Genomic DNA, 20,458 nt, shown 5'->3' on the forward strand with positions numbered 1-20,458 from the left:
AAAAATACCTTGAGAGCCGGTGAACCTTTGTCACTTATAGCACCGATTCTAGGCTCTGTCCGAAACATAATGTACCGGGAATAACCCTGGTCGTGGGCGGTGGCTATTCGGGAATATGGGAACTCCCTGGACCTCCCTTGGCTTCCCTGGAATGGTTCTCGAGTTGTGCACGCACTTAACAAATGAAAGTTTCCAGAGGCCTGGTCTCAATAAGATCGACACGGCTGGAATATCGGAAAATGGGAAGCGGGCTACTGTAAATTGCGGTAAAGCATATGACCCTGAGGCTTAAATAAACACGAGCACCTTGTCACTGGCCCTGGGATCCAGAATTCCTTTTTCTTTTGTTTTCCCCAAAGGACTCTTGAACCGGTTCGACGTGTTTACAGTAGGTACTGTACTCATACGGGTGTAAAGTTCTGGTATCTAAGCGCAGGCTGCCTAAGTGAGCCGCGCAAAGTACTATAGGAGTGCTGTACTGTACAGTTCCTCTTTTCGAGAAATAAGATATTTCTAAGAGTACTCGTACAGGTTAAGTATTATCATACAGCATCCGAATATCATGCACTTTATCCTGGGAGGGAACCTTTACTATACCATACTATTTGAGTACTGAACCGGCTTATTGGCGCATACGCATACATGACAGAGCTCGGGGAATTATCATCGGACAGACCATCACCGCACAGAGGAGCAAGCTTACTCTGCACCGAAGGATCTCCGGTTTGGTTTCGCCATCGCGATTTTTTCCTAGAAGGTTATTCCGCTTTGGCTGGTTTGGAGGGTCTTACTTGGTAACCTAGGTAGTCCCTACCGGTATCGGTATGATAGTCTAAGACCTAGGAATGTCCCAGCCCCATTTAAAATTTGTTAGCGTCCCGTAAGACTTACCGGTAACATACGCTACTGGTATTTCATTCAACCCTTCCTTCTCTGTCGTCATGATTTAAACCTCCTACTCTCCCTTCCCCCTGTTTGTCTCCCCACCGCTCCCTCCATAAAGGAGTAGCAATACTGCCTTCAAGTGCTCCTTTCGCCAGATTTTTTTTTTTTTTCAATCGCTCTCACCATCCTAGCTCTTCTAATCTTCCTCTAATCCTGGTCTTGACCATTACTGGTAAATACTGTTCAAGTATGACTTATCCAGATACGTGAGTAGGCAGTTATCAGAATAGACTGAGAAGGCCCATTTCGGCTGACAGAATTTCTTTGTTGCAGATACGTAGATGTGCTTGTTATTGGAGCTGGCCCAACTGGGCTTGGTGCTGCAAAGAGGTTAAACCAGCTGGTAAAAGAGATTCCTCAATATTTTATCTCTAAACCACAGTCTTTAAAAAATGTGTTGGAATTAGAACGAAGCTTCGTGGCTTTTGCTTGATTCTAGTGAGACTCCCGGAGGCCTTGCTTCCACCGATATCACAAGGGAAGGCTTTGTGAGTCTTCAACCCGCCTTCCCGGGGAGTGCTGCTATTAATATCAGCTTCTTAGCTCTACGATGTTGGTGGCCACGTCATATTCTCCCACTACAAATACTTTGATGACTGTATTGGCGAAGCTCTTCCCCGAGAGAACGACTGGCATACTCACCAGCGGATTTCCTATGTTCGCTGCAAGAACCTTTGGGGTGGGATATTCGTTCTAACTACTTAAAATTTTGCTAACCTAGCCAAGTCCCATATCCCTTTCAGAATAACATAAGCATGTTACCAAAGGGTGACCAAGTTAATTGCATGAATGGGATGATTGATGCGGCTCTAGAGGCAAGAGTATCAAACAAGAAACCCCAGAATTTCGATGAGTGGATTGTAAGAATGATGGGCAAGTTATATTTTTTCCTTTGTTCCAATAGGCAATTCTTCTGAGTTTGCTAATTTATAATTTATAATCTTATTAGGCGAGGGGATTGCTGACCTTTTCATGCGCCCATATAACTTTAAAGTTTGGGCCGTTCCAACCACCAAGGTAAACACCTAGCGTTTCTCATGGATGTGGTATCCGTGGATTTGACTAATTCGATGTGGAGATGCAATGTGGGTGGCTTGGTGAGCGGGTAGCAGCACCTGACCTTAAAACTGTCACGAAAAATATTATTCTACAGAAGACAGCGGGAAATTGGGGACCTAATGCGACGTTTCGCTTCCCTGCCCATGGTGGAACTGGGGGAATCTGGATTGCCGTTGCAGATACGCTTCCTAAAGGTAACCTAAGACTAGGTGTAAAGGGGGCAGTCGAAAGGGTCGATGCCGAGGCCAAGACTGTGATCTTGAAAGATGGCAAGACCGTAGGCTACGGTAGACTCATCAGCACAATGGCTGTGGATTCTTTGGCTGAAAGGATGAACGACAAGGAGTTGATTGGCCTGACAAAATGCCTCTATTACTCCTCCACTCATGTTGTGGGGATTGGCCTCCGAGGTGTAAGGCCAGAGAACATTGGCGATAAATGCTGGGTGAGCCTTGTGTTCATAACTATTTTTATTGCGCTCATGCGTTCTGACAAACTCTCATTCAGCTTTACTTTCCTGAAGATGATTGCCCCTTCTACCGTGCAACCATCTTTAGTAACTATTCTCCCAACAACCAGCCTCAGGCCAATGTTAGGCTTCCTACAATTCGAAGCGCTGATGGAACGGAGCCGGGTAGCTGCGAACCAAAGGAGGGCCCTTATTGGTCTTTGATGATGGGTGAATACAGTGGTCCCCGGATTTCGACTGCCCTGTCACTAACTCTCGCTAGAAATATCGGAATCTTCCATGAAGCCCATAAATAAGAGGAGAATCATTGACGATACAATCAAAGGCTGCATCAACACTAATCTCATTAGAGCAGACGCTGAGATAGTTTCCACCTATCACAGGCGATTCGATCATGGTTAATCTCCCCCGCAGAGCCCAAACTCAGCTTGCTAACGCTGGAATTGATAAGGATATCCAACTCCGACCCTTGAGCGGGATGATTTATTGAAGCAACTGCTTCCTAGGTTGCAAGCTAAAGGAATATATTCGAGAGGCAGATTTGGTAGCTGGAAGTATGAAGTGGGGAATCAAGACCATTCCTTCATGCTTGGAGTAGAGGCTGTTGACAATATCCTACACGGAGGTAACAGACACAATAATATCGGTTTTCCAAGATACCGACTAACGGGGCATTAAATAGCTACCGAACTCACTCTGAACTATCCTGACTTTGTAAATGGCAGGGCCAATGTCGAAAGGAGTCTAGTTGAAGGGAAAGCTGTACTTTCGACATTTCCAGCATATAAGGAGGTGCTGAGAAATTAGAGGAATGTATATGAGCTAATATTGTACAATTAAACTTGGAGAGAGAGACATGGCTCGGGGTGGGACACTGGACAATTTTTCTTCTAATAGTGTGTAATTCCGGTTCATCGCTATTAGCGAAAAATTCCGCGAAAAAATTTCCGTCAATGTTTCAATCAAAAACATTATCCTGTTATGATACCACGCAAGATATACCAGCACAAGTAAAGTGCTAGCTTAACTTAGTATCATAATATTATGTTTTTCAACAGATAGTTGATTTTCATATGATGCGAATGATAGTTTGTGAGGGAGCTTCCCCCAGCTGCGATATGAGGAATTGTGTGGCATATGATACAAAGAAAGCTTGAGGATGCGTCATATGTACTGGCTTGGCTGCTTGTTTGCTATGATACGGTAACTTACCCGGTTCGTGGTGGGTGGTGTATACGAGGAGGTGGTTCCTCCCTCTCCCTCTCCCTTCCATCATCGGAAGGATCGTGGGAACAGACGGATTTTCTTTTTTTCCTTTTGAAGTTTCCCTTGTGGCCCCAGGCTTGTGATTTTAGTATCATATTTAACTTGAGGTGAAAAAATTTGAGTGGTTTGCTGAACCCCGGAAGGTAGACTACCGGTACTCGAGTAGACCTCTCCAGCCGGAGAAGTGGTTTTCAGTGCTCGACAGCCCAGATAGTGTGCCCCATCCATCTGTACGGAGGTCTGCCCGGCTGCGTGAGTACACTCTTTGCAGTGAACCTTCCTTGGTACAAGCACGCTACATAGAAGGTCACTCGCTTGTGGCCTTGCTCACGTGCGAATAACCAAGCCGTGGAAACGGTAGTCGAGCGTCCTCGAAACCAAAGAACCCAAGGGAACTTGCGAACAGAAGATTGAGGTGTGCATGTGTGAATATTTTTTCCCCCGGCTAAACCGGGTGATTTCATCTAGGATTATTCGTAGGGTCCGCCATTTTTCGAGGTTCAGCACATCAATTCCGGGAGCCTTATCTTTTGTTACCGTGATTTTTACCACATAACTCTATTAGCGAATAGTGCTGCCATTCAAGCTACGTGAATAATGATAATAACCGTGAAAAAGGTGTCTAAAGCGGAGATTTCAACCCCGGATTAACACCGCAGTAGTACCTGAGCACAGCAAGCCAACCGTCTCCCGCCCCCAATATAACCTCCCACACCTGGGGCGTCATTCCATATTCACCATTACCTTGGAGCAACAGCCCCAGCAGCAGCAGCAGCACAAGAACACTCCTTCTCCTCCCAACAGCACTTCTCGACACTCTCCATTTGCCTCCTAACGGCCATAACCTCCCTACGAACCCACTCGTCCTCCAGATCCTTCCCGGCCGCCTCAAGCACCGCCTTTTTAACCGGGGGCGCAAGCACTCCCAAGAAGGCCTGCATGCCAAACAAGCTCAGCAGAAACACGGTCTTCTCCATCCGAGTAAATTCCCCGTCCAACCCAGCATACATAGAGCTCTTAGCTTCAAGGTGAGCAAGGAAGGAGTCTATGTGGCGCTCGTAGATGAGTTTGTTCTCGATGTTGGCAAGGAGGGCCGGTGCGCTGCCGCACTGGAGGGTTGGGGGAGCATTTGGAGGGTCTTCGGGAGAGCGGGAGGTTACGGGGGTGGGGATCCCAGAGAGGAGATGGGTTAGAGTTTGGAGGAGGGAGGTGTAGGTGTGGGAAGATTGGGCGGCTATGTAGAAGGGTTTGAATAAGGGTGGCCAAGTGGATTTTGTTGCGTTTAGGCGGAGGAGGGAGCCGATGGGGTTGGGACTGAATACGTCGGTGTGGTGTCGGCGGAGCATGGAGTAGCCTCTGTAGAAAACGGGTTGGTGCGATTAGAAACTGAGAAGGGGAAGATGGTGCACTATACCTCGGTTGGTTGGTCACAGGATCTTTTGGTATCAGCGCTTCGAAAAGCATCCTGATGGGGACCCAGTAAGACGGGTACCTACACAAGTTTGTGAAATTCCCGTTTAGTAAAAGAACATGTATATATATATATATCGTATCTCTCTAGAGGTTTGTCGATTTCCTACTTGAAACGTGCAACGTCCAATATCAAGACCATCCCGCCATTCTCAGAAGTATACCCGCCAACAGGCGAGAAATGACCCAGACCGGTTTGGCCAAGAGACGCTCTTGAGTAAGACACCGCCATTAACTGGTCTGCAGAGAATGTGCAGACTTTCACAGCCTGGTGGAAAGCTTCGAACGACCTGTTTCCAAATTCACGAGTTACATTTACTCGATCAACGCCAGGAGAGTGGACGAACGTGGAGTCCGCGAAACGAGTGACCGCCTCGAGACCATTGCACTTCGCCAGGCAGGAGAATTCAGCTAGCGTTATTCCTTTCTCTTTAACGACTTCCAAGGGTTGACAGCAGTCAAGCATCTCTATATTCGTTTCTCTGTGTAAGTAGGGGGTGCCCAAAGAAACAATGTCATTTATAAATAAAAAGAAGGAAAAAATCTAGTATATCTACCTTGGGTGAACCATCTCCATGGCTTTCTCCAGGTAACGGTTGGGTCAACCTTCAGAGCGTTGAGAATCATGCATAGAGTTCCAATTCCACAGTCTAATTGGTGTCCGCGTGGTGATTAGTTAGTCCTCATTTAACTCTAGAGATAGGACAGGGGGCTGAAGCGAACAAGCCGGCTCGTTTTGCTGTCCGCAGATATATTAGCCATTGACGCGACCCAAAACCATGCCGTTTTCTTAGGACATACTGTAAGAAATTGTTGTGAGAGTGGAAAAAAAGCCTCTAATCCACCTTCCGCTAATGCCTTGGCAAATAGGCGTTTCCCCTCGGGTGTATCATAGCCTATGAGGTGCTCTTTTGGGAGCTCCCTCATGTAAAAGGAAGTTTGGGATTGTCGTGTTGCCATCCTATATAACGGAAGGGTAGTGGTACGGCCTGTCGAGTACTGGGAAAGAGAGCTCCGGTCTATAAAATTCTATATCTGAGTTTGGCTTGTGTGCAAGGAGAAGAAACAACGAAACAAGTATTTGGAAGGAGCAGGTATCGAGGGCTTTCTTCTTACCTTCCTATAAGAAACAGATAAGATCTGGTGTAGGAACCGGTGGATTCGCCGCATTTCACTGCAAGAGAGCCTGATTTCGGGGTGACAGAAGGAAAGTTCTTGACAAGGTTGGGATCTGATAATGGATCTTTATCAATCTTATCTACCCGCACCCTGGGGATGCAAGCCAAGGCCATTTTGGACCCAGGAAATATGACACGTCAGATAGCCGTGTGGTGATAGTCGGGTGGGGTCTTAAGACCGGTATTTTAATTTATCTCAACTCGATTACTGTCCTTGTATCATGCCGGTAAATTTATGCCTCTCCGTGTTCCACTAGCAAAATACAGGCATCCAGACGGTGTCAGAATGCTCCCTGCACAAGTCATCGAATGAAGTCTCTGGTAACGCACTGTTCGTGAGGTGGTGACTTTACCGAGAACTCTCTCTGGCGATAGATCACAAAAGCTAGTACTCGAGTACTCCTAGGGTACCCTACTAACACAGCATCAGTGGGTCCCTTTCCCGATTGCGGCTCTCGTTGTCGGGTCAACCACATAGGGGGCTGCCAACAACACAGCAACACTTGGTACTTCCTTGTGATTACTTGTTGACAGATTTTACGATAGCTCCTCCATCCCTCCGTCCATACCCCTCCTGACCTGCAGCGTTCTACGCGCTTCAGCTTTGTTTCTTCTCCCTTTCTTTGTTGTCTAATGATCTTATACGTTGTTCACGAATACGACTAAATTAAATAGAGAGGTGTACCGACCACCCACTAATACCATTTTTCCTTCCCAGTTGCTGTTTGAGTAAGAGCCACGCGCTGGCTACCTCCTCGTACGCCTTAGCGGCCACGGATTCTCCGACCGACGCAGAATTTCCCCCCGAGCCTTTCTTAAAGACACCCACGCCTGGCCTCGCTGAATTCTGGGCAAAGTTTACGTCTCGGAAGAGATATCCCCTTATAACAATGATCGTAGCGATAGGGGTTCTTGCCCTTATTCTCGGATTAGTGTTAGGCCTACCTCAAGGGAGTGATGGGGGTGGGGGATCTGTGAAATCCTCGGAGGGGAGGACCAGCCCATCATGGTATCCTAGTCGTATGTTTCTTGCTCCTCCGTTACTAGTATTCAATTCCGGTTAAAAGGTTTCATTGCTTACTTGTATTATTTTGTCTTTAGCGAAGGGAGGGACTGTGGATCAATGGGCGGAAAGCTACCGAAAAGCTGCGAGTCTAGTACGGAAGATGAGTTTGGCTGAGAAAGTTAATGTCACCACAGGGATTGGATGGTCAATGGGCCCCTGCGTAGGGAATACTGGGACCACAAAAGTTGAATTCCCTTCTTTGTGTCTTCAGGATGGACCGCTTGGTGTCAGATTTGCAGATTCTATCACTGTATTCCCGGCTGGGATTACGACTGCTGCGACATGGTCAAGGAAGCTTATGTATGATCGCGCAAGAGTGCTGGGTAACGAAGCTAGAGAGAAGGGTGTTAATGTGTTACTCGGCCCCTGCATTGGCCCTATCGGCCGGTCTCCCCTGGGTGGGAGGAATTGGGAGGGCTTTGGGAGTGACCCGTATCTACAAGGAATCGCAGGAGGTTTGAGTGTTCAGGGAATACAAGATGGAGGGGCTATTGCAACTGCAAAGCACTTTGTTGCCAATGAGCAAGAAAAGTGAGGATCCCTCACTGATACTTCACAACATGTCACTCGAATGGGCTTCCGATTGAATGTGAACTGCATCAACTAATACGAGGATTGTAGATTTCGTCAACTCTCTGAGATTTTGAGTCAAGGTTTCAAAAACGTCACTGCCCCCCTTAGTTCAAATATTGGTGATAGAGCATTAAGGGAATTATACATTTGGCCGTTCATGGATACCGTTCGTATGGGAGTGGGAAGTATTATGTGCGGTTACAATCAAGTGGGCGCAGCATACAACTACTTCCCGAGAATTGAGAAACATATTGACCTTTTGCGCTAGATTAACAATTCAAATGCTTGTCAAAACAGCTACATCTTGAATGGGGTACTTAAGGACGAGTTGGGATTCCAGGGGTTTGTGATGAGTGATTGCATGTGCCTCCTTGAGACGTATCCGGATCCTTTCTAATAGGTTTCAGGGCTTGCCCAGAGAAGCGGTGTTGCCAGCGTTCTTTCCGGAATGTAAGAGACACACTAAGGGGTGCCGTGGAGGTCGGACGCTAATTTCAAGGCAGGGACATGACTATGCCTGGGGACGGGCTCCTGTGGGCTGATGGAGACTCTCTTTTGGGTCCGCAGCTCACTCGGGCTGTATTAAATGGCAGTGTGCCCATCGATAGGTTGGATGATATGGTTCTACGAATCGTGGCAACGTGAGTATCCCCTTGGTATCATGTAGGGTCCTGGGGCTTATATCGTGCTTTAAATATACAGCTGGTACCAACTCGGCCAAGACGATGCGTCTTACCCCCGCCCCAACTTTTCCAGTTGGTTCAGGACCTCCACTGGCCCAACTTATGTCGGCGTGGGTTCTTCTGCAGGAAACAGCTTGCAGAATTTTTACGTGGACGTTAGAGATGATCATCACGAGGTTGCGAGGGCGATCGCTGCCGAAAGCATCACACTCCTAAAGAACATCAAGGGGGCTCTACCATTTAAATCCGGCAAGGAAGCAAAGAAATCCATCATGATATTTGGAAGCGACGCTGGCCCAAATCTCCTGGGCCCCAATGGCTGCCCCGATAGAAGTTGCAATAACGGCACTTTAGGGCAGGGCTGGGGCTCTGGAACTGCTGAATACGCATACTTGGTCACGCCCCTCGAAGCCATCCAAGCAAAAGCATCCACCGACAGAACAATGGTTGAGTATGTTCTGGACGATTATCACTATGATAGAATTAATTCCACAGCTAAAAAGACACCGAACGCCACTTGCCTAGTCTTTGTGAGTAGCGATTCCGGTGAGGGGTACACATCTGCCGAAGGCGTATTAGGAGATAGGGTTGATTTGAAACTGTGGCATGGAGGTGACAAACTGATCCTCTCTGTTGCCGAAAGGTGTAGCAACACCATTGTCATCATTCACTCCGTAGGCCCCGTCGATATGGAGGTAAGACCCCAAATGATCGGCTTTTTGGGCATCCACTAATGTGAAATAAGGCCTGGATTGAGCATAAGAACGTCACCGCTGTTTTATTGGCACACCTTCCTGGCCAAGAGAGTGGCACAGCGTTACTCGATGTGCTCTATGGGAGCATCAATCCCAGCGGCAGACTTCCTTACACAATAGGAAAATCGCTAGCAGATTACGGCCCCGTAGCACCTATCATGATGCAACCTGGCGGGCCTGTCCCACAGCAAGACTTCTCCGAAGGCCTTTACATCGACTACCGCCACTTCGACAGGAACGGGATAACCCCACGTTTCGAATTCGGCTTCGGACTTTCCTACACTACCTTTGAATTCTCTAACATGGTAATCACTCAAACCAAGGTGCCAACCGAATTCCCGCCAGCCCGGCCGGTTGGCGTCCCCGCACCAGAACTAAACTCCACCCTCCCTCCCTCCTCAGAACTCGGTTTCCCACCGGGCATGAGACGCTTGCGGAAGCACATCTACCCATACCTCGATGACACAAGCATCGTGAAATCATCAAAACCATACCCATACCCATCCGGATACTCCACAACTCCGCATGAACCTTCGCCTGCTGGGGGCGCACAGGGCGGCCATCCAGCGCTCTTCGACACGATCTTCCACGTTACTGTATCTGTTAAGAACACCGGTAGCATTCCCGGCAATGCTGTCCCGCAATTATACATTAGTTACCCCAATGGCACAGGCATAGACTTTCCCGTGCGCTCTTTAAGAGGGTTTGAGAAAGTTGGTGCGGGACCAGGCGAGACGGTGGTTGTCGGGTTTGATATCATGAGGCGAGATCTAAGTTATTGGGATGAGCAGAGGGGGAATTGGAGGATCCCACTTGACAAGGAGGGGAATATCGGGGCTTATGAGATTTTTGTGGGGGATAGTTCGAGAGGGAAGGGCGTTACTGGAAGGACGGAGGTTGTTAAGGTTTGAACGGGGATGTATAACTTCCTTCCTCCTTTCCTTTCTTCTTTCTTTGGTAGCATTAGCGGCTTCGGGCTAGTTGAGCTAGCCCTATGTATCATATAATAAGACTCGAGTACCATACTCTTTCTTCTTTTCGGTCTTTCAGGTTGGGGGTGTGACAGAGCATGGTTAAGGTTTTCCATGAAGAATATGACTACAATAGGGTGTGCTCTACTTGTACAAGAGTTATGTATTTTTATGGGATGTTATGGCTGTTAAAAACGCAAGAGCTTAAACGTGGTATCGATCTTTCTTACCGCTCAATCAATTGTCTGCCGAGATTTTATGCTGCAGACCAGCCGTATGCTTACTGTGCCGATAGCTGGGTTCCCCATTATGTTACAAGCACTATCTCCCCAATACTTCCCCCTGAGGGCCAGCTAGGATGAAGAGATTGTTCAAAAAGACACCTTTGACTTGTACGCGTTGGGTTGTATTTAAATGATATGGGAGCCGCAATCTTGAATTGGTGCGCCCGTTGAAATATCATACTGATTTGAAAGCTCCACTCATTCATCAATGACCACGTAAGCTCGTAGTAACCCAGCTGGTGAGGGACTGAAGTGCCCTACGACGATATAAGTATCGGTCTAGTAGTGCTATTGAGAAAATGACACCAAGGTACAACAATATCATTCACCCTCTGGTCCATCTCTCGAAAAAATTCATGGGAAGATTGCTGTGCAGGCTATCGAGTTCCCCTGACAGTGTGCTAAACCTAAATACCTTTTTACTCTTTATGGACCTTCGCGGGTTATCGCATCGGCAGGTGCACACGGGTACCGGGGTCCCCTACCGTATTCGCACCGACAAGGGGTTGTGAGATATCTCCCCGCCTCCCGAAAAAAGGCGGAAGGTTGAAACTCACGGATGAACGATCACTTGTGGCTTCTCACAGTTCCGGCAGTCCGATCAGCCCCGGCTTATACCACGGCGTTCGCTGCTCGCAGCAATTGGTCTTTGGAGGAGGCCTGCCCGTGAGCATTCTTTGTTCCGCTGTCCTAAGGGTTACATGCGGGATAAGCAGGCAGCTGCAGTAACTTACCGTACAAGTACTAGGGGGTAGGCAAAAGTCGCGCTCACCACCACTACATCTGTATATGGGCTAAACCAGATTGGGAAAATTGAGTGATAGCTTATGAGATGATTTTGCTGGTAGCAAAAGTCATGTACTAGGGTACTAGGGTAAGTAGGGCGACATAGTACAAATGTCTGAGAAGTTCAGAGCTTTTGAGACAATGTTTACTAAGCAGAGGTTTTATAGGGGAAATATGACATACTAGTAAACAACACGGCATCGCCACCCCAAGTTACCCATTTCCTCACGCGTTCGAAATAACATAAAGGTTAAAGGAAGCCGTACCCATAACCCACAAGGCAAAAGACATGAGGAGACAACCTGTGATGATCGCCTTAAAGTTATTACCTTACGTGAAAATGCAGGATGGAGTTGGAGACGAATAGGAGAAGAGCTGAAAATTGATTTTCGTACCTGCCAAAAGGTAAGTTAAGTCATTCACAGAAGTAGACTGGGAAATTGCTAATAACATATAGATATATATGTGGACAAAAGTGAACGGCACACCCTCTAATGCTCTTTGAACAGGCTGTCCACCAATCTTTGTTGGAGCTGAGATTGCACAACTTGTAGTGTTTATTACCCAAGATGCTCGTACACGCTACCTTAGTTGGGAGGAAATTGGAATTGAGATGGGTTATGCCTGCTCACCAAGAATGATCAAGAACGTGGTAGAGAAGCTTGGATATCACAAGCGTATACCACAACAAAAGTTCAATATCCGTCCTGCGAACAAGCCAAAACGCATAGCATGGTGTTGTAAAAGGCTTCATTGGACCCGTGAGGAATGGTGGAGAGTTTTGTGGACCGATGAATCCACACTTTCAACGGCTGGATTTGGATATCAGCCATAGGTAATTTGGCTCCTGCAGGAAGAGTTTCATCCTGACTGTATAGATGAAAGCTTCAAACAGGGAAGGGAGTCTATGATGGCTTGTGGAGGATTTTGTAGAACAGTCAAGTCAGAGCTAGTGTTTATTCCCGGCAAAGCAAAGATGGACTCTGCAGTTTATGTAGAGGTGGTTATGGAGCCTTATCTGATACCTTTTTAGCATCAGTGTTGTTAAGAGTATGGATGGGCACGGGTTATAGAGGATGGGGCACCAGGATACAAGAAGCACGCTAGGACTTATAGAGAGTTAAATGGGGTAGATATGATGTCCTGGCCAGTACAGTCACCAGACCTAAATCTAATAGAAGCCTTATGACTTGACCTGGAGACTGAAATGGGTGAAACTTAGGGCTGGATAGGAAATGTTACGAATTTACAAGCTTGTTTAAGGACGATTTGGGTACAGATTGGAGAGGAGCGATTGGAAGGACTAATATCAAGTATGCCTAATTGCCTACATGCTGTCATTGCAGTCAAAGGAGGTGCAACACTATATTAGCTAGAATTTCCTTTTGTCTTATTTTTTTTTTATATATATATACGTTCTTTATTTCATTGTATTAAGATACTCAACTTTTGGCGTCGCCGAACTTTTTTCCTGCATACAAAAACATACCCCGTAGAGGTGGCTAACAGTCTATTTCTGTTCTAGCTCTTACACATATCCCTGCTTGCTACACCAAAGTGCAGTTACTACTTTTGTGTGTCATCCAACTAACTGCACCCCTGTTAGGAATACCAGAACCCAATACCTAGGAACCGCCCTAAGTAGGGTAACCCCACTCGGAATCGGAATCTCTGGTCTCCAACACCCCCCTCTGGCTCCCTTACAGGGCTCGCGCGTCATTATATATATCAATCTCAGTTGCGTCCTGTGACTATATTACCACAGAATTGAAGGTGTTAGAATAATACCATATACGTCGCCGCCGTCGGTCTGACCGGATCCTGTTCACAGGATATATGAGAAGGGAACTTCGACTAGGTCTGGGAAATGTAACGGAGTGATTCCGTCAACTACTCAGAGAGTTACTGGGCTCCAAAGACATGATACCTGTGGCACGGGCCGTAGGTAATGGGACGATTTCGCACAAAGAGATGGTATCAAATGGTAAAGGATCTCTACTAGAGCCTAATACATTTACATCCACCAGAAGAGTCTAGAACTCTAAAAGACACTACCAAAAAAGCCAAAGAACTTCATAGAGTGTTGCAACTGGGTTTTGGAATACGTCGTAATCATGGGGTGATTGTCACGAACGTGGCTTGGCATAAAAGACATTTTCACGTGACACGTGGTTATGAGTCACAGGTATGCTATTGTTTCATACATATGACTCATTCGGGTCATATGATTTGTTATGTGTGGGATTTGTGATGCTTTCGCACATGGCTCAAATATGAGTCATGGGACGTGCGCCTGGCGAGTATGCCTTGCGAGGATGCCCTGTGGGTAAGCCTTGCGCATATGATTTATGTTTTGCACAAGACCTCATTATGAGATCATGGGTTTCGTGCACATGACTCAGTCGAGTCATATGATTTGTTTATTGTGTTATGATTGGTTTATGAGTTTTTGTACATGACCTTGCTATGAGGTCATGGGTTTTGAGCATGTGATCACTTTGGTCACATGACTAGTTTATTATGATTTGGTTTCGCACATGTGACCACTTTAGGTCACATGACTACGGGTGGGAAGAATACTATATAAGGAGGCTGATGCAGCCGAGGAAGATAGGTTCTTCACGCTTTGTTCTAAGTACTTTTTCTACTTATTTCATTAACAAATATAAAACAACTTTACAATCTTTATCTTTATTGTAATGTAATTGTTATGCTATTGAGGGCTCTTCACGAAGAAGAGTTAGAGAAATCTTACAATAGGCGTTTCCGATAGAAGACAAAGGTCTTGTACTATCGGTAACGTAGTCAGAGGCCTAGCGCTATCGTAAGACGAAGGAAAAAGAAGGAAGAGAAGAGAAGTATCGTTCCCCATCGCCAAGAACTAACCATCTGAGGAGGGATCATTACAGTAATCCTCAATACTACAATGGTTACTGAAACCTATTACCCAGAAAGCAACCAAGGGTTGCCGACCTAGAGATTAATTACCAATCTGGTGGAATAGCTTCCTACGAGTTGATAGGAAGTCATATAGAGAAAATCTATCGGTTGGGTATGGAGTTACAAAGAATCGGAGTCAGACGACCTACGATTGTTGTAATGACGACCACCTTTGCAGATATAGCCGTGGATAAAACTGATCATTTTATCAATGGCGAAGACAATTGGAGCCAACTCAGTTTGACTTAAGAACTAGGCCATAAGTCTAAAGACTCTGCCAATCGGGATATTACTATTGGAGATAGTACATTTTCTAAGAAGAAATATTGTAATTACTGAAGAAGGTGTGATGGTTTTCAGGGTCCACTGGTGTTTGCACCTTGGAAGAAAACTCGATATTGTGAATTACGATTAAAGAAGTACATAGTTGTATGATAAACAGATGTAGTCTGCGAACACTCAGATGCGGAATATAAATATCGAAGTGCCTTCCAAGCTTTAGACATTATCAAGCAACGCAGAAGAGACCTTAATATTATAATATTGTTTTTACGATTCTACCTTACTTTACCTACTTTACTTCGCTCCTAGTAGTCATAAACGAAACGAGCCAAGTTCGAGCCTTCCTAGACAATCTCCATCTACAACAGCAAATCTCGATTAGCATAGACAAACTTGAAGTCTATCAAGTCATCTCTACCTAACAACCCCCTGAGTAGATCTCTTAATATAGATATTTCTGGGACAGTCTGAAACACCAAAATTCTGGGCCAGGCATATCAATCTGAAAAAAAAAAACCCAAATAGGAGACTTGGTACTTACAAAGCACCTAAGTGATATCAAAATCAAGCAATGCCCCAGCGCCCACAGAAACATTATTGCAACATAGTCCAACCTGGATCTGTGTTAAAAGACTAAGTCAAAAATAATGACATAAGAGTTCAATAACTGGGATTCCTACTGGCAGATCGTTGCCTGCTGTTGTGCTAATCGGTCGATATGGGGCTCATCCACTACTGAGTAGATAGGATAGGTATAATAGCTTATCATTTTATCCTAGTTACTAAAGATAAACTGAAAACAGAACAAGAGTATGAGGTCTAATTCATGAAACAAGACTTTTGTGCCTAGTATCATAGCAGCGTAAGCAAAGAGAAATTCCACATCCAGGTCCCAAACCGCCAAACCGAGTTTATATTGCATGAACACCTTTTTGATTCATTTCACGTAGTGTGAACCAGCACTGTACACAACCAACCTTTAACTTTCCTCTTCGAATGAATTGGTGTTCAGTTTGAACTCTACAGGGAGGAGGAAGAGAGGTATTATGTTACAATTTACTGTAACGGAGAGGTGTAGTTTTCCATATGTAATATGTCTTCCGAGGCAAAGAATCCTTCTTGCCATACCGTTCATTTAGCAATTCTGCAAGTCCGAGGTAGAATGACCGTGAGGTATTATTATACTGATAGGGTGATGGTGGAGAGCAAGCAAGGAGGAAGGAATTGACAACAGTCATATCAACTAGCCAATAAAACATAGGAGGCCATTTTCGTAGACATTTCAGTTGAGTGAAATAATAACTGCGGTACTGATTCACAACGTTAACTCCAACCTTGTACCTATTATAGTTACTGGTAATGACTGGAATAGAAACATTTGTGTACTCTCCAGGTCCAAAGACTTAGTGAATTGCGGGCCCATTACTACTCGATATTTGGAGCTTTTTGTGTTCTGTAATAACTCGTTGATCAAGTATGTGAATCGTTGTTAAAAAGTGAACTGAGCTATTATCCTGCCACTATATACCCAAGACCTTGCCCTCATATCCAACTGGACCTCCAGAATTCTTGTTCCAAGGATTTGATTTTCAGTTGTCTTAGAGTTCAGGTGGAAATGCCCCAGCATTTACATGAGCTGTTCTACACCCCCCAATACCCATATCATGAAGTTTTGTAAGAAGAGTCAGCGAGGGAAAATAGTTATCCATATAAATATTGAAATGGAACTCTGAACTAAGTGGAAGGGAGGAGGCCAGCTGAAAAACTGTTGAACTAGTAGGAGTAAGATCTTCTTGAAGAACTAAGTCGGTAATTGAACTTGTCCATATTGTAAAAATCCAGCTATATGTATAGCCAATATCACAAAGTGTGAATACCTTGTAGCCTTCTGTGATTGGCTTGCTTGGTATGTGGTATGTATGGTGACTATATCCACCAAATCAAATCATCATTTCACCCATGGTCATGTTTGATACTAGGAGGTAGTATTGCTGATACCGAGTTTGAATCATTGTAATGAGAGGTTCTAACTTCTCAAACCACCCAGAACAGGTGAGTTGCAATACTAGATCTGAGATATACACATATCGTTTAATCTGGGAAAAGTGTTTGAAAGACATCACTCAAAATGTTGAGTTCGCATTCTCTCTCCTATCCTAAAATGTCTTCAGACTAAGTCCACCTCCCTTTTTTTGCTCCCATATGAATTATTAGAGCCAAAAAGAGCCTAATCTCATAGCCAGTTACTTTCCTCTATGCTTGGCCAAATGGCCTTCCAGCTTCTTACTCTTTTCCTGTACCCTTTTCCTTCGCATACTGGTTTGTCCCTACCATAAGTACATCGATCACGCTATCGTCCCAAAATAACTTGAATATTCATAGTGGATCTGCCTTACTGTTCCCCCAAGGCAATAATGGTTGACAAAAGTGATCATGATGGGAAAAAGTGGGGCATATGGTTTCTGGATAGCTTGAATGCCTGATGTAGATTTGTGTACTTTTGCAAGCTTTTAGGATTGTACTTTTGGAGCTCTTGGTTTTCTTAGTATGGGCAAATTAGAAGAAAGATCAGAAAGAGGTTCTTGTACTTGTGCAAATCTCAACATTGTAGGTATTTCACAATAGTTGAACATCAAAGTTATATCTGACAGGTAACATTGCAATATTGCCCTCTAGCTAATCCTTTTGTGGTCTAGTATTTCTTATAATAGACATTGTATGCTTGGTCTTAAATATTACTGTTTTAGACCACCCAAGGGATAAGAATTAAATAGAGATTAAGACTATTTAGTTATAGCAAGTGATATCTAGTAATTGCGATTATGAATATGAGAACTTGAATACAGATCATACTATATACAGAATATTGATCTAGTATTTTGTAGTTCTCCCCTCTGTATCAAGAATAGCTTGTAGCCATTCTGGCATACTACTAATAAGACTTTTAAGTCTTTCTCCTAGGATTGCATTCCACACAGCTGTTAAAGCAGCTTTAAGGGTTGCAATATCTCTTATCCTTCTCCAAGTTTCCTCCAGCTCATTTTTCAAATCTAGCTATAAATTTTCAATTAGGTTTAGATCTGGTGACTGAGCAGGCTAATGAGTTGTTTCTATCTCATTAAGGTTATGATACTAGATAGAGTAACCTTTGTGCCCTGGTGTCCCATCTTCAACTACTGTAACCTATCTATATTGTTCATAACAGCAATGCTAAAATAGAACTAAATGGGGATGAATTATTTTTATTACATAGAAGGCAGAGTCTACCTTTGCCTTACATGAAACAAAAACAAGCTTGGACTTTGAGGTTCCATAAAAACCCCCCTAAACCATCTTGATTTGATATATGGACATAAAGATTTCATTGAAGAAGTCAACATGATACTCCTCGGTAGCCTTTCTCATTACCTAAGGCCTGTTCCTAAAACCTGCAATTGAAAAAAATGACTTGTCAGTCCATAAAATATGGGACCAATTCTCATACATCCAATCTAGACATTTGTGACATCATGCAACATACAGAGACTTGTTAGCTGGGTGAATAGCAAATTTATATGGAGGTACTCACCAGTGATAGTCCAAGAACTCCATAACACGCTTTACAGTCTCCGGGCTGTAAGCATAACTCATCTTCTCATAGATTCCCTCCCTGCTAAGATGTCAGGTCCTAGTATCTTGGATTACAAATACCCATAATCGACTCTTTTTAGCATCCTTGAATACTGGAGGCTGGCCAGAACATCAATGGTTTGAAGGTATATTGTTCTTCATAGTAAATTTATATATCTTTATCTCTGATATTAGCTAACTTGAACCCAGTTGTTTTTAGAAAAAAATATCTCAATTACTCTTTGGCAAATTCTTCAATAAATATTCAATTCTTACCCAATTCTTAACCAATTCCATCCAGCATAATTATGGAGAGTAATGATCTTGATATGCTCATCACATGTTATTTCACAGTGTCAAACATCTTGCGGGTTTTGCTTACAAGTATCAGTTTGCTTTATGATACTATAGGATGATATTGGAGTTTGTGGAACTTTAGCAGAATTGGATGTGTTGTTTATCACAGTTTACTTTTGACTCACCGGGTGCAGTAATAGGGGTATTGTTACTGGAGACGGTTGGCTGAATGTGGCATATTTTTAGAATTGAAAACTTGTATTACTGCATCTGAAATTTCCCTGTACCTATATACATTCAAATTTGCTTGAGCAATGGTATGAGAGCTACCTTGTACTTGTACTGTAGCTGTACTGTATCACTACAAAACCCCTTATTTCATGCTGCACAGTACAAGTACATGGGTTTAGGAGTATTTCATATGTAGTAACACAAGCTCTCAATTCTGGAACTATGCCGCATTCAGCCAATCCCTCCAGTAACAATACCACTATTGCTGCACTCAGTCAGTCAAAAGTTTACTGTGATAAACAACATATCCAATTCTGCTAAAGTTCCACAAACTCCAATATTATCCTATAGTATTATGAAGTAAACTAGCACTCATGAGCAAATCCTGTAAGATGTTTGACACTGTGAAATACCATGTGATGAATGTATCAAGATGATTGTTCTCTATGATCCTGCTGGATGGAATTGGTCAAGAATTCGGCGAGAATTGAATGTTGATTGAAGAACCTGCTGAAGAGTAAGTAAGATATTTCTTTTTAAAAAAAGAATAGATTCAAGTTAGCTAATATCAGAAATAAAGATATATAAACATGTTAAGAAGGACAATATACCTTCAAACTGTAGACATTCTAGCTGGCCTCTAGTATTCAATAATACTGAAAAGGAGCAGTTAGGAGCATTTGTAACCTAAGATACTAGGACATGACCTTTTAGCTGGGAGGGAATCTATGAGGAGATGGGTTATACTTACGGCTCGGATACTGTAAAGCATGTTATGAAGTCCTTGGACTTTCACAGATGAGTACCTCAGTATAAATTTACTATCCACCCAGCAAATAAGCCTCTGCATATTGCATGGTGTCACAAATATCCAGATTGAATATATGAGAATTAGTTCTATGTTTTATGGACTGATAAGTCCTCTTTTTCAGTTGCTGGTTTTGGGAATAGGCCTTGGATAATGAGAAAGGCTATCAAGAAGTATTAAATTGACTTCCTCAATGAAATCTTTGAGTCTAGACATTAAACTAAGATGGTTTGGAGGGGTTTCTGTAAAACCTCGAAGTCCAAGCTTGTTTTTGTTTCATGTAAGGCAAAGGTAGACTCTGCCTTCTATGTAACAAAAATAAAGTATTTTCATTTCGTACATTTTTAGCATTACTACTGTGAACAATATGGATAGATTACAGTAGTTGAGGGTGGGACACCTGGGTACAAAGGTTACTCTATCCAGTATTGTAACCTTAATGAAATGGAAACAACTTGTTGGCCTGCTCAGTCACCAGATCTAAACCTAATTGAAAATTTATAGTTAGATTTGAAAAATGAGCTGGAGGAAACTTGGAGAAGGATAAGAGATATTATAACTCTTGAAGCTACTTTAACAGCTGTTTGGAATGCAATCCCAGGAGAAAGACTTGAAAGCCTTATTAGGAGTATGCCAAAACAGCTGCAAGCCATTCTTGATGCAGAGGGGAGAGTTACAAAATACTAGATCAATATTCTGTATATAGTATGATCTGTATTCAAGTTCTCATATTCATAATCACAATCACTAGATATCACTCCACTATACCCAATAGTCTTAATTCTT

The 20,458-nt window shown here is 43.9% G+C and overlaps 3 protein-coding genes; 2 read left to right on the top strand and 1 right to left on the bottom strand.

The window, feature by feature from the left end:
- Positions 1-1,134: 1,134 nt before the first annotated feature.
- GSTUM_00001001001 (uncharacterized protein) lies at positions 1,135-3,280 on the top strand (the record flags this gene model as incomplete). Its single annotated transcript, XM_002838320.1, has 11 exons — positions 1,135-1,151; positions 1,219-1,288; positions 1,353-1,433; positions 1,489-1,624; positions 1,672-1,839; positions 1,895-1,962; positions 2,024-2,449; positions 2,512-2,683; positions 2,736-2,870; positions 2,925-3,098; positions 3,156-3,280. 11 exons carry the CDS (start codon positions 1,135-1,137, stop codon positions 3,278-3,280), a joined length of 1,572 nt encoding a protein of 523 aa, XP_002838366.1.
- Positions 3,281-4,479: 1,199 nt separating this feature from the next.
- GSTUM_00001002001 (uncharacterized protein) lies at positions 4,480-6,169 on the bottom strand (the record flags this gene model as incomplete). Its single annotated transcript, XM_002838321.1, has 6 exons — positions 4,480-5,095; positions 5,154-5,231; positions 5,320-5,499; positions 5,557-5,677; positions 5,767-5,859; positions 6,007-6,169. 6 exons carry the CDS (start codon positions 6,167-6,169, stop codon positions 4,480-4,482), a joined length of 1,251 nt encoding a protein of 416 aa, XP_002838367.1.
- Positions 6,170-7,222: 1,053 nt separating this feature from the next.
- GSTUM_00001003001 (uncharacterized protein) lies at positions 7,223-10,375 on the top strand (the record flags this gene model as incomplete). XM_002838322.2 has 9 exons in its annotated part: positions 7,223-7,407; positions 7,489-7,984; positions 8,075-8,234; positions 8,295-8,404; positions 8,530-8,667; positions 8,729-9,404; positions 9,455-9,823; positions 10,019-10,118; positions 10,179-10,375. The coding sequence occupies exons 2-9, from the start codon at positions 7,554-7,556 to the stop codon at positions 10,373-10,375; spliced, it is 2,181 nt and encodes a 726-aa protein (XP_002838368.1). The 5' UTR covers positions 7,223-7,407; positions 7,489-7,553.
- Positions 10,376-20,458: the final 10,083 nt, after the last annotated feature.

The sequence above is a fragment of the Tuber melanosporum genome (genome assembly GCF_000151645.1).
Source record: "Tuber melanosporum whole genome shotgun sequence assembly, scaffold_240, strain Mel28".
NCBI classification, from domain to species: domain Eukaryota; kingdom Fungi; phylum Ascomycota; class Pezizomycetes; order Pezizales; family Tuberaceae; genus Tuber; species Tuber melanosporum.